This window comes from Sander lucioperca, chromosome 15, assembly GCF_008315115.2.
Source record: "Sander lucioperca isolate FBNREF2018 chromosome 15, SLUC_FBN_1.2, whole genome shotgun sequence".
Taxonomy (NCBI): domain Eukaryota; kingdom Metazoa; phylum Chordata; class Actinopteri; order Perciformes; family Percidae; genus Sander; species Sander lucioperca.
In genome coordinates this window covers 30,889,476-30,903,385 of record NC_050187.1, presented here as the reverse complement: position 1 = coordinate 30,903,385, position 13,910 = coordinate 30,889,476, and the positions used below count along the sequence as shown (strand labels likewise).

General features: G+C 43.6%; 1 protein-coding gene across 2 annotated transcripts in view; it reads left to right on the top strand.

Moving 5' to 3' along the window:
* The window catches only part of LOC116061676, a 66,243-nt gene extending 53,069 nt beyond the window's left edge, over positions 1 to 13,174 (top strand). The window contains exons 3-6 of one of the 2 annotated variants that reach the window (XM_031315992.2): positions 3,371 to 3,498; positions 6,478 to 6,602; positions 8,551 to 11,322; positions 11,353 to 13,174. In XM_031315992.2, coding sequence (XP_031171852.2) covers positions 3,371 to 3,498; positions 6,478 to 6,602; positions 8,551 to 11,322; positions 11,353 to 12,953 — 4,626 coding nt within the window. In that variant the 3' untranslated portion in view covers positions 12,954 to 13,174. Of the gene's footprint in view, positions 1 to 3,370; positions 3,499 to 6,477; positions 6,603 to 8,550 lie in introns of both variants that reach the window. The other variant, XM_031315991.2, reaches the window with a different exon arrangement.
* The last annotated feature ends 736 nt before the right edge of the window (positions 13,175 to 13,910 follow it).

Here is a 13,910-nt window from a genome sequence, read left to right as displayed (position 1 = left end):
AGTAGGTGTTATTGTTTAACTTGTTTTTTTAAAAGGGTTAGTAAGGGTTAGGAATTAACAAAACTATCAAACAAACTAACCGATCAAGGCAGCGGTAGACCACTATGACCCGTGTTCTGCGAAGTTGTAAAGGGCTGTCTGATGGCAAGGTAAAGCAGTGAAAATATTCTAAATATATACACTTAATCTGAACTATCCGGTTACACTTTACTAGAAGGTATCTACATAAGAGTGACATGACACTGTCATGAACGTGTCATAAAACATTATATACAAGTCATAAACGTTTATGACATAATGCTTCTTTTAGTGTCATTCGGGTTTGTCATGACAAGTTATGGTTAGAGTTAGAGTTAGAGTTAGAGTTAGGGTTAGGGTTCATGTGTCATGACAGTGTCATGTGTTTATGACAGTGTCATGTCACTCTTATGTAGATACCTTCAAGTGTTACCGACTATCCTTTAAAAGAAAAAAGCTGTGTGTAATATTTTATGGATTTACTTTAGCAAAAAAAGGTCACTGTAATCTGAGTTTATCAATTCTGAATGCTGATTGGTATAAATATTTCTCTTTCTTTTTCTTTGTTCTTGAGTGTACTCTCTCTAGAACTTGTATATTTAATAAAATCCTAAAATAAGCAATTCTATGAACTCATCTCCTCAGAAAAATATTACAATTCTATCAATACAAAAAAATATTAACGACAGTTACCTAGGGCATCCTTCTAGGTTAAAATCAATAGTACATCATCACTGATTATATAATAACACACAGGTTATCAATAGTGATAGAAAAATAGGGGGACTCTTGTGATATTCCTGCGCTTTCTCTGATCATTTTTCTGTTTTCAGTGTCAGTAAAACAGTTTGTTCCTCCATAGTGGGATGTGAAGGAAGGCGACTCTGAGAACTTGCAGCTGTTTGGGTGTTTACGAAATTATAGGTGCTGGGAGGAATGTATTTGCTGCAATTACCATTTGTTCACTTGCGAGCGATGAAAGAGGCATAATATTTTTCACAGTTAGCTGTGTGTCAGAGTTATTAGGTTTACTTGAGGATGCAGAGCATTTAGGGCACATTGTTCGAGACTGCAACACTTGCAGGAAATGGATTTTCTAGCAGTAATATTCTCCAGCCTACACACACACACACACACACACACACACACAAACACACAGAGCTAAGCTGCCCATCTTTTGGTTCATGGTCAGTCACGGTCCCATATTCTTTTGGAAATGAAGTGGTTTGCAGAGAGGCTACGTCACAGGCCCTTGATGTGCTGCTGTGATGGATGCAGACTGAGAAAAGCAGCCAGTTTATCCTACATTGTTCTGCTTAAAGAGGCTGTATGTTTTACACAGTGAGATCTGTGAGTAGCAGGAAGGTGACACATTATTTGTTCTGTTAGTTTTGTGTTCAGTGCTCTGGAACTGAAAGGAAACAATGCCTCTGAGGTTAAAGAGGGGTTTACATCCACATCTGATGAACTGTGTTAGACACAGTCCTCTCTCTTCTTGGCTCGTTAATCACAAAGACGTCGTTTATTCAAAATCCAATGTGCAAAAGTACCAAGTGTCACTATCCTTCCAATCTGTAAGGTGGAGAGTGGTAAAACACAATACTGTCCTACTGGGGAAGGTAGAGTGGGTTTGCACCTGTCCATTTGGCATTACCAGAGACAATACACTTAATCACTTCAACATTTAATATAATAACAATATATCCTAATGCTCACAAAAGAGATGCAGCCTGGTTTGCAGTTTGTCATGACACGAGGAGTGGGCCACATGTATAAACAAAGTGTACACACGAAAGGATTTCCCACAAACTGGTATTTATAAAAGAAGAATGTGTGGTGAGAAGCCATACATCAGACCAGGCGTACAAAAGGTTTTCTAGAGATAAGGTGGACATGAAATATAAGGTTAGAGACGTAATCTTAAAAGGTATAATATGCAGTATTTTACTAAAAAACAATGTATAGACTAATACAAACAGAATCCCTCTCAATCATCACTTATGACCCACTAGAAGTGTGTGACGGTGTCTGTACCTGCGCAGACCCTGCCTGTCCTCTGCCTGGATTTTCTCTTTTCTTTTTATTTTGCTGTGTGCGGGGGCGTTTATGGGCGTCAGCAGAGAGCCTTTTTGGCCCCACGTGGGTAACAGCGTGCAGGTTGTGCGGCCTGTTTTCACTCCTCCCAGGTACTGCTTTGTCACGCCCCTCTGCTTCTCATACCGACACACAGGTCACATTCCCACGGAGCTGTGGTTGTGCTTATTTGTGCTCAAGAACGCAACAGCTGTAAAACAATCAGAAAATAGCATTTCATTCTTCTGATTCACTGCTTTGTTTGGCGCTTCCTCTCTTCCTTCATTCCAAAATAGCAAAACTCAGGTATTATATCAGTACTAGTACAAGAAATGATAGCCAGCCAAACCTCCCACTGGCAGTATCAAATAATGCATAAAATGGATTTTAAGTCCCGCTGTTTTCAGATATCTACCTCTTAGATTTCTGCCATTTTCATGTAATTGTCGGCAACATTAGAAATGTTTTTAGTAATTAACAAATTCACTTTATAAGTCCTGTAAACCAAAAAGTCTACATGTTTTAACACATAAGAAGTAAAGTTTTTCGCGTTGACTGTCACACAGGTGTTGATTTAACTATGGTTATTTTTAAGTTTGGTCTTGTTTTTCTGTGGTCTATTATGAGGGTTTCTTGTCATTTCCCCCTGTCCGCCCCTCACTGTATATGTACACCTTCTAAGAAATGCTGAAGCTAGACTGCAAACTTTAAAAAAACAACAACACAACACTGTGTCTTCCTGCCTGTCTCTTTGTCCCTCTGTGTTTGTATCTATCTATCTGTCTCTGTGTTTTATCTCTCTGTCTATTCTGGTCTGTTTATCTATTTGTCGGTTTCTCTGCTCGCCCCGCTGTCTGTCTGTTGTCATCTGTCTGTCTGTGATATGAACCCACCGGTATATTATTATTATTATTATTTGTGACACACACTAGCGTGCACAGTATCAGTATCTCCGGCTTGCAGACAGTGCTCAGTAAGTGAATTAAGCTGGTCTGGACTGTACTAAAGCTGACACTGGCGCACAGACACACACACACACACACACACACACACACACACACACACACACACACACACAACAGATAAAGAATTGCAGAGTGGAGAGACAAACTCTCACACACATGCACAGAAACAGAATGCATTGACGTATTTAGATAAATTGACCTATACATCTAAATCTAAAATAATACTAATACCCATACAACTACTGCTACCACTATTATCTCCACTACCGCTACTACAAATATGAATGATCCTAATCCTTGTGCTTGTCCTTCAGCGCCTCAAGGAGCTGAAACAGAGGGAGTTTTACAGAGCGCTGGCCTGCAGGAGGCAGAGGAGACGCAGGGAGGAGAAGAGAGAGCTGAGGAGGCTCCAGAAGCATGAAGAGAGGAGAACGGGAGAGTGGTGAGTAATAGGGCTGCAACTAACCATTTATTTTCATTATTTCTCGATTAATCCATTAGTGTTTTGGTCTATAAAATGTCAGAAAATGGTAAAAAAAATGTCGATCAGTGTTTCCCAAAGCCCAAGATGACGTCCTCAAATGTCTTGTTTTGTCCACAACTCAAAGATATTGAGTTGACTGTCACAGAGGAGAGAAGAAACTAGAACAATATTCACATTTAAGAAGCTGGAATCAGAGAATTTTTACTTTTTCTTCATGAAACACGACTCAACCCGATTAATCGATTATCAAAATAGTTGGCAATTAATCCAATAGTTGACAACTAACAACAACAGCTGTAGCGAGTTAACATCCACCTCTACACGGTAACCCAAAGCACCATCGTGGATCAACAAGCACGGTTATCACTAGTAGATGGAGATATTTTATGCTACTTGATATAAAAGTAACTGTTTAAAAAAATCAGCTTAAAGGAGTTTCTTTGAAATAAATCAAAGTGCATGTTATCAAGTCACGTTTTAGAAAAGAGAACAATGTTTTCAATTCCTTTACGGTGAGTTCCCTGAAGGTCCTTTCACTGCGAAGGTACTCAGTATTTCAGTAAACCTACTTTAAGAATTTAAAGGACAATTCCGGCACAAAATGAACCTAGGGGTTAATAACATATGTGTACCGAGTCGAACGCTCTCTGGGATTTGTTTTCATGCTAATCTAATGTGTCTGTAGCTTGAAACAAGCTACCACAAACCGGGGGTTAGCTGCTAACGCTAGCTTTCGGGGCAGATGGTAAATCGCTATTTCTACACCACTAACAAGGCTCAAAATAGCACCACACTTCAACGGTAGCATAATGAGGCCCCCTACATGCAAACCGAAGCATTGAGAACTTTGTAAGTGTACAGACAGTTTATTACAAAGTACACATATGTTATTAACCCCTAGGTTCATTTTGCGCCTTAATTGTCCTTTAAGCATTTAACATTTAAAGCTGCAATAATCAATATTTGTATATTAACATTTAGTATTATTGGTGCTTTAGCATCTTTTAACTCAGTGTTTTGGTATCATGGCCCTAAAGTTACATGGTTTATTCTCACCACTTAAATTAATCCTGTTTCCAGCAGCAGTTGTTGGCAGCTGTTTTCAGCAACAACAACAACAAAAAACTGATAAATCTGACTTACAGCTGTGTGTTTATGTTACTAAAAAAAAAATCATCATATCTTTCGGTGTGTTCATGGGTTGGTGTAAAGCTCCAACATCTGGGACTTTTTCAAGTGGGCTGCCAAACAGCGATGCCCTCACATGCTGTTAGTGTAACTGTTTGTCTTACAAGACAAATGATAAACAAACACAGAGGTCTGGAAACAGATGATTTGGATGTGGCTGCTTCTTGCTGAAAACATGATACGATGAGAGTTTATCTGGCAAGCTACCAAACTAAGCAACTCAAAATATATATATACGATAGCACATGAATGCAAAATATGAAGCTGAAGAGCTGCAAGCCACAACCTGAAGATGCCCACGCAAAAATAAAGAGAACGTAGATCTCCGCCAAAAAATAGTCCCTGAAGACACGATCAAACATCCAGGAATTTAAAATCCATGCATGAAAGTTAGATTTTGAATGTACTCGCTGACCGTTGAGCCAAATGTGTAGTAGACCTATTTAGAAACACTTTGTGTAACTGACTGACATGTTTGTTTCACATGAGTAAAAATAAAACACAGGAGAAAAAGAGAGATCACTAACTAGCTCCCTGGTTACGACGAGCGTTGGCACAGCAACCGATAAAACGCATCTTGCTGTGCTTAATGGGGACAATCAGCATGGCTATAAAGTGTTTCTGACCAATCACGTCGTGTTGCTGAACCCATTTGCTGCACAGAAAGTCGTGTATCAGTATCGGCTGTCACTGCCATTTCCAGATTTGCAACAATGAAGTTTGGCTCCTGGCACGAAGCGAGAGAGAGGAGAAGCATGGCCAAATTGATTTTCAGCTGGATTTCAGCTCTACTCTCCTCTCGCCCTCCGCAACGCTTGTCTCCTTGTTTCCCTTTTGTTGTCTTCCTTTCCTCTTTATTTCCTTATACTTTTAATCCTCTCCTTTCCTCCCCTTTGCCTTTTGTCCTTGTTCCTTTTGTTTCACCCCTTTTCTTTTCATCCTTTCCTCTCATTTCTTTCCTTATCTCCTCTTCATGTTTTACCTCTCCCCTCCTCATTTCTTTCCTCCTGTCCCTTTCTCTTCCCCACTCCTTTCTTCCTTTTATGCTCTCCTCTTTTCATTTGTTACCCTTTCGTCCTCACCTCTCCTCCTCCATTCCTCCTTCAATCCTCTCTTCCTCATCCTTCTCCTTTCCTATCCTTTTTATTTATTTCCTTTTCTCCTGCTCTTCTCTTTCCTCCTTTCCTTCCTTCTGCCCTCTCCTCTAATCCTTTTTTTTTTTTTTTTCCTGTTTGACTCATTTCATCTCCTCCTTCCTTTCTACTTATCCTTTCCTCTCGTCGCTTGTTTCCTCCTCCTTTCCATTTAATTGGTTTCCTTTCATCCTCACTTTCCTCTTATCCTCCTCTCCTCTTTCCTTTCATCCTTTCCTTCTGTCCTTTTCTCCTCTCCTCTTTCTTCCTCTCCTCCCCTTTTTCATGCGTCCCCTTTTGTCCTCTCCTCTTCTCCTTAATTCCTTTCCACTCATAATTTGCTCCTTTTCTCTCCTAATTTTTTTGTTCTTTCGTCTTTATTCCTTTCCTCCCATATAATTTTTTCCCTTTCATCCTCCTCTTCTCTCCTCCTTCATTCCTTTCCACTCATCTTTTTCTCCTTTCCTTCTTTACTCTCCTCTTATTCTCACCATCATTTTCCTTCTTTCCTTTTCTTTTTGTTATCTTTCATCCCTGCTTTCCTCTTGTCCTCCCATCTTGTTTTCTTTCGTCCTTTCCTCATCTTTTCACTTCTTTCCTTCTCTCCTCTCCTCAGCGCTCCAGGTTCTGGTCCCATGTTCCGGTCCACCACAGTGGCAGTGGAACCAGCAAACCAGACCAGACCGGACTCTGTGCAGAACTGGGGCGACAACAACACGAGCAGCGCCCCACTGGGAACAAGTAAGAACTTGGCATGTAGTCTGCTACATGAATAGTTTATGAGTATGTGTTTGGTTTTGCTGATGGAGATATCACTCTTGATATTGAGCAATTAAACGGAGTGTGTAAACGGAGTCCGCTGCAGTAACGCTGAAATATCTTTATCGACAGAAGACTTTAGAACGGTTCTGAAATCTTTGTGTAAGCTGTAAAATGCACAGAGATGAGAAGTTACAGTTTAGGGACCAAGTGCTACACAACCGAACAAGTGGAACAATTATTTAGTCAATGAAATATTGCTCCAGGTGGGCTCGGTCACAGTAGCAGAACGGCAGACTGAAATCAATTGATTTCAATAGAGTTCAACCTTGGTGAACTTTGTCACACAAATCCCTGTCGCTGACCGATTGCAAACTGTCTTGACAGTGCTGACCTTTAAGTGAATATAGAGTTGGAGAATAAAGGAAGCTATGGTATTAGTTGAGTCAAGCCACCCTATTTGACTGCTCTGCTGGAAGAGCAAACTGCTCCACCGTCCACAAAAGAGATGCGGCATGGTTTGCAGTTAGTCGTGACAGAGGAGTGGATGGTACAAATATACATTCCTTTAAATTCAAGGGGGGGGATTTCTGGTTGTGCGTTAAGGGTTTGGGGTGTAGCTACAGAGCCTGCCTGTTGCCGCCGTAGGCTATAACACATCTGACACACATCTCCTCAAACAACATTCAGAAAGTTGAAGAAAGCCTTAGTAATCTTCTTTTCACACATATATAGGAAAGCCAACTCCCCTGCAAACCCTATGCACAAACTCCACTCTTATTGCTATACCTTTTTTATTTCTACTTTTGTGGTGATTTTTACTTTTCACACTAAGATAAGCAAAATAACACTGCACGTAGCTGCAAGTTCATTAGGTACAGTACTTTGTCCTCCCCATTCATTTCAAGGTAGACTATTAGAAACACTTCTCAGTATAGCACAATTCAAGTCCACAGCACCACAAACAACAGCCTTCAAAACGACCATGAAGTTAAATCAACACCTCTCAAAAACACTTTCAACAAAAGCTGAACCTTGAGAATGAGTTTGGAGTAATATTTTCCAGGTTAATGTGTCATTCCGTTTGAATTTGTTCTGATTCAGGAGGTGGTATCTGCTCCCTTCAGTCCATCTCAAGTGGATTTTTTAAATAAAGAAAGCATGAGCATGAAGGAATTGGAATCAGCGTTCCTGTGGTGTTAAAGGATCAATCTATTGTCACCCTGTCTTTTTCTGAAAAATACATGTGTTGCATATTGAGTAAAGTCTCTTTTCTCATTTTAAAGTTGAATCCGATAGAAAAGTTCGACAACTGCATTTAAAGGCGACCCTCTCCGAGTGATTAATGCATTTTCACATTTAGTACTGGAAGAGTAATAATTAATTTGAAGGCTTCCCTTCTAAAACTCGACTGTTGAACAAAAGAGGTTTCTGTTGTGAGTGGAAGGCACATTATGGATTACTTTTAAAGTTATGAGTCATCTGGAAACCTTCACTCAAGAAATAATTTGCCTTAATCATCTGCCACACTGGTGTATAGACAGATGAATGTCTGGCAGCATGTTGTGCTCCAAAGTGGATGAAAATTCCAAGTTGCAATAAAACCCTTAATCTTTTTCCCCCCATTTCTAAGTGAGCCACACATTCATCCCTGTGCTTACGTTTTTGTTAAGTCCATCCTACATCCATTAATTCAATTCAGATGTGTTAAAAGCAACAAAAAGAGTAATGGTGAAGAGCCAGAACGCTGAATAAATGCATAAGAACTTACTGTATGGGAAGTCTTAAAAATGAATGCTATTCTTCTACATGTATCCCTCCCTACTCCCTTTATTTTTAGTCAAGTTTGGCAGATATTTCCGTTATGTTTTGCATGCAAATGTAAACAGTTTCAGCTGCTCTAATCCTTTCTGCTCTCCCCTCCATCTAGATCCTCAAACCCCGCTGATCCAGCCCTTCCTTCCCCTGGACCCTGCACTGGAAACCAGACTCCTGAGCAACACGCAGTGGGCGTACGACCCAATGGACACCAACAGCACTCAGACTACTGCTGCTGAATCCTGCATCCTCAACGAGACCCAAATGGACTACAATGAGCTGACCACAAACAACACGATGAACACAAATATAAACACTACCAAAACCAGGCACTTTAACAAGATCCCTTGGGCTCACAATTATTTAAGCAACCCCATTACTCCCAATAACATCCCAACGACTGCCACCAGCACCGCCACTAATGGCTCCATTTTCAACACAACCACCGTGACCAACTTCAGCAAGACAATCGCCCCCGCCATTACTACTAACACGGCCGACATCGGCGTCAACAGTGGCAGAGCAGTGTGCGGACCAAGCGTCCAGTCCGTCCGCAGCAGAGTCCGCCCCGTGTCCTTCTCGCTGCCCAAAAGGAGCTGTGTCCTCCTCCACCAATCAGCTGCCGTCTTCATCCAAGCTGGGCGAGGCTCTGGCTTGTCGGGGAAGCAAGAAGGTGTGATGGCGCAAGAAAAAGTCAAAGATCCGGGGGAGAAAGTCACAGATCAGCAGCTCAAATCTCCAGTATCTGCAGACGTGGACGTTGTAGGCGTGGGTCACTCGGACACTGGAAACCAGCGCGGTGTGGACATTAAAACTGCAATCCAGCACTCTGAGGCTGGAACCAATATGCCTCCTGAGAGGGGAACTGGAGGACTCTCTGGGACTGGAGCCCAGGTTTCTTTATTTAATCGCAATGTAATTAGAGTTGAAGACTTTGTAATCAGTGGGAATGGAGCCCAGCACTCCTTATGTAATGTCAATGGGACTGGAGCCCAAGTCGGCAGGGAAAGTGGGACTGGAGCTCATCATTGTTTAAACAGTTGGACACCAGCACAGATTTCTGACAGTGTAAGCACAGTTGATGCTAAAGATTCAGTATGCAGAGACAGCGAGGCTGAAACCCACGACGATGTGGCCTATCGTACAGAGTTAAACCCCACCCAAGAATTGAAAGATCTGCTTTGTCCCGCTACAAATCAGCAAAAGTCAATTTCTGGTGTTTTAAATGACACCAAAGAGTCTTCAATCCAAACACAGCCCAAAGAATCAAGTTTCTCTCCGTCAAACGGGGCTAAAGGATCAACTTCTTTGCCTACAAATCGCCCCAAAGAGCCGTTTTGTCGCGTCCTGAGCAGAGACGGTAGCCGGGTTCTTCTCTGGCCGTCGGAGATGGTCAGCTACACCAAGACCTTGCCCTCCATCTCCTACAGCATAAACCCTCTACTGTACGACTTCAGAGCACATAACAGGGCCAAGGAAGTGGGTGAGGAAAAGAAAGGAGGGCTAGAGGAAGGGAGGGAGAGAATAAAGCCGTCTGTGATCAAACAACCTGACTGCCAACAGAGGCAGGAAGCTATGGAGGGAGGACGGGAGGTGAAGATAGATGAAAGGGAAGAAGGAAGACAGGCAGGTAATCCTATGGAACCTGTAGCCCATTGTAGCGGCGGCGGCGCGGTTCTGGCACGCTGTGGCTGCCGCGATGAAAGCGCTTTAAAATGTGTTCCAGTTTCCGCAGAGTGCCACCTTGCACCGATGCTGGGCCTTCAAAAAACAGGCAGGAAGAGGAGGAGGAAGAGGAGGGGAGGGGTGAGGAGAGGAATGAGGAAGAGGGGTAGGAGGAAAAGAGGAGAGGAGACAGAAAGGGGAAGAAGGATAATAAGTAGAGTTTCTGAGAACCAGATGTTTGAGGGGAGAGGAGACGAGAGGTTGAAAAGAGAGGGCAGCGAAAAAGAGGAGAGGAGGGAAAAAGGGCTATTAAGTAACCCTGCAGTGCATCGGCTGGTAGGAGGGAGAGAAAAGAAGATGAGGGGAGAGGAGAGAAGGATAAGAGGAGATCAGTCAGAGCGAGAGAGGGCAGGTAGAAATGACGAGAAGAGAGGAGCGCTATTAAGTAATCTTCCTGTGAATCGGTGTAATCGGTGTAACCAGCTGTGTCTGCAGGTGAAAAGGGAGGCCAGCAAGCATCAATCCCAGCAATCAGCCTCCGGGTGGGGCCAGGGGCTCAGAAAGCTCCTCTGTAGGGGTGCAGCATGTAACTCAGTGATTAGCCCCGTCTCTGGGTCTGTTATAGAGACGCCATGCTGTCCTGCAATTACACCCGAGCTTGCTCAGAATGACAGAGAGACGGGGGAGATACACAAAAATACACAAGCAGGGAAGCACGAAGGGCAGAGTCATGAGGAGCAAAGAAATCTGAGCAAGACAGAGATAAGAGCCGTTCAGGATGCTAAAGAAAACGTGTGTAACCTAGTGATTAGCGGCGTTTCTTTTCCCTGTCGAGAAGCAGCACGCGAGTCTGAAATGTGTCTTGTTCCTACACCTCATAGGGAAACAGCATGTGATCCAGCGATTAGCCTTGTCCCCGCACCCTTTAGAGGAACAGCGGTTAGTCAAAGACAAACAATACCTGCAGCAAGCAGCCACCCTGCGTTAGGCCTAGCCCCAAGCTGCTCCGCACAACAGCCAGAAACACGGCCGAGAATGAGATCGGCCTGTGCAGACATGACCCTCCCAGGTGATGCAATTTCGATGTCAAAGAGAGTAGAAACATCCGGCAAGAGAAAGACAGAATCGCCTGAGGCTGGGGAAACACCAAAGAAGAAAAGGAAAAGGGGACGGAGACAAACGAGGAGAGTTGTATGTGTTTTGAGACAGGAAAGGGCTTGTGGTGGGTTGAAGGCTGGCCTCGGCGTAGATGAGGACGCCACAAAACTCAACAAGACTGGGACACTTCTGGACAACTTCCTGGGCAGTCCGGAGGGCGACAGGACAGAGAAAAACACTGACTGCCACTTTCTCTCCGGGATGAAACACCGTCTGTGTCATGAAACAAATAACAGCGAGGGAACATTTACCTGTAACAGCGCTGACAAACTCAAACACCACAATACCTGCGATGACAGGAAAGGCGGCAACTGTGATGCCGATGACTACAGTCAATTTATCTCCGATGCCTCTGTAGACGAGCAGAAGAGGATGTGCTGGACTGAGAAACCTTTGAGTGACTGTCACACCTGTAGCACACCAAGTGACCGCAGTCAGTGCGATAAAAAGTGCAACAGAGATGGAAAGCATGATGCTACTCATGACAATCCTCACGTCAAACACAATCCGAGCTGTGGCGGCAGTGAGACGGACAAAGACGAGGATCACTCGCGTGATCGCGTGGACAAACGTCGCTCAGCTAACGGGAGTGACAACCCTACCTGTAACACCATGGACACACCTGTTGACTCCTTCACCCGTTGCACCAACGAAACACATGCTGACCACTGTCAATGTGAAAACAAGCCAGCAAAGAGTGAAAAAATGGCAAACGACGCTGACAAAACAGCAGCTTTTAGTGGGCAAACTGCAGCTCAGAGCCAGAGCTCAGATTGTAATGACTGCTCTAAGTGTAAAACAAATGGCACATGTCATCACACTTGTGATTATAACCTAACAAATAACAAAAGGGGGCTCAGTGAGGAGGATGAAAGCAAACCTGTCTGTCTCTCTGAATCGGCAGATGATTACCAAACCTGCAGCGGTATTGATCCCGGAAACGCAGACGGCTGTGATGACATTAACGGTGGTCAGCGTGATTATCGTGACAGTAATCATGTCACTGATTGTAATCACTGTGCTCATGTTGTTGTCGAGAACAGCGCCAGAGGTGCAACGGAAGCCGTCGCTCTCGTGAGCGTACGCACGGAGCAGAGAGAGGCGGAAAGAGATGCTGAGAGGGAGAGAAAGGAGGAGGAGGAGAGACAGATGGAGAGGAAAAAGGTAAAGGAGAAGCAAAAAGAGTGGGAGAGGGAGTGGGTGAGGAGAAAGGAGAAAGAAAGGGAGGACAGGGAGAGAAGGAAGGAGATAGATTTCGAACATCTCTACACGGAGAAGAGGCCTCGTTTTCCTCACGCCCTCCCTCCGCAGTGCATCCCCCTCCACGCTCCCCTCCTCCTTCCGCCTTCCCTCTCCTCCTCTTCCTCTTTCTCCTTCCGCCACACCATCATCCAGCATCACCTCTCCCTCCTCCCTCCTCCGTCCCACCTCCCCGTTCATTCATACCCTCATCTTCTCCCCTCTTTCTCCCCACACCTCTCTCCTCTCACTCTTAATCCGCCTCCTGCTCCCCCACCACCACCACCTCATCCTCCTCTCCATCCGTCTTTCTACTCCGCGTCCCCCATCCCTTTTCTGGATGGCCCCGGTCCATATCCCTTAGCAACCGCGTTTCATCCCATGCAGAGTCACCATCCGTCTCTTTATCCCCGGCCCCATCCTGCTGTCATGCCCTTACAGGTGTTGTTCTAAAAAAAAAAACAAAGAAATAGACTCATTAAAGGTACATTCTCCCATTTTTCCAAGACAACCGTTGTCAGCTAGGTGAAAGCAGTTTTTCATGTGTCGTTATACCTGCATCCTCAATTTACAATTTCAGGAAGACTGAAGTAGAAAAACAAAGCCGATCTTTCTTGAAGCCAAACCCTTCATCACCCTGTCCAAACGCTCAAAAGCACTGATTCACAAGTGAACAAGTGATGGCTAATTATCTTCATCAGTTGGAATCCCGCTCGAAATGAGCCTCAGGTGCGCAGCCAGTGGAATCACAGTGGGGATACACAGCTGGGCTCGTTTCCCTCGGCAGAAATCAGTCGACGCTCCCATTTTGCATTTTTAATCAATGATTTGCTCGGTTTTAAATCATGTTGGAAACTATGGTTTGTGACTTTAAAAGGACAAAGGTATCCTCAGATATCTTCAATCTGTGATAATAAATGCAGGATTTTTTCGCTTTCTTGTTGAAATTTAAATTTTTCCTCCCTGAGAGCTTTTACTACAGTTGGTCATTTCCTACTTTGAATGACTTTCTCAGCTGGAGGTTATTAAGAGCTGATGGCCTGCTTTACTTTATAAGCTAGCCTCTGTTTCGGTAGCCCCGGTGAGGAAGTCTATTTTCCCAATTGAGGGTTTCTATAAGATGGAAACAAGCTCCTGGGGCTTTCTGTGCAAACTTATTATTAAAATGAAATGAAATATCTGCTACTTTACTGAGTGGTACAATTTGAGTGCCTCATCATTTTAACAAAGATTAAACAATCCTTTTGTCACAAACGTCTCTGAACAGCACCCATGTATATTCAACCTTATCTTAAAAAAGCTCAAACTACAGAATAGCCATGTCCCGATTCCTTTCTACATACTAATAAAAGTGACTAAATTAAGTATACTCAAAGGTGTCAGGATGTAGGCTAAATGAAGGTGTTTTTT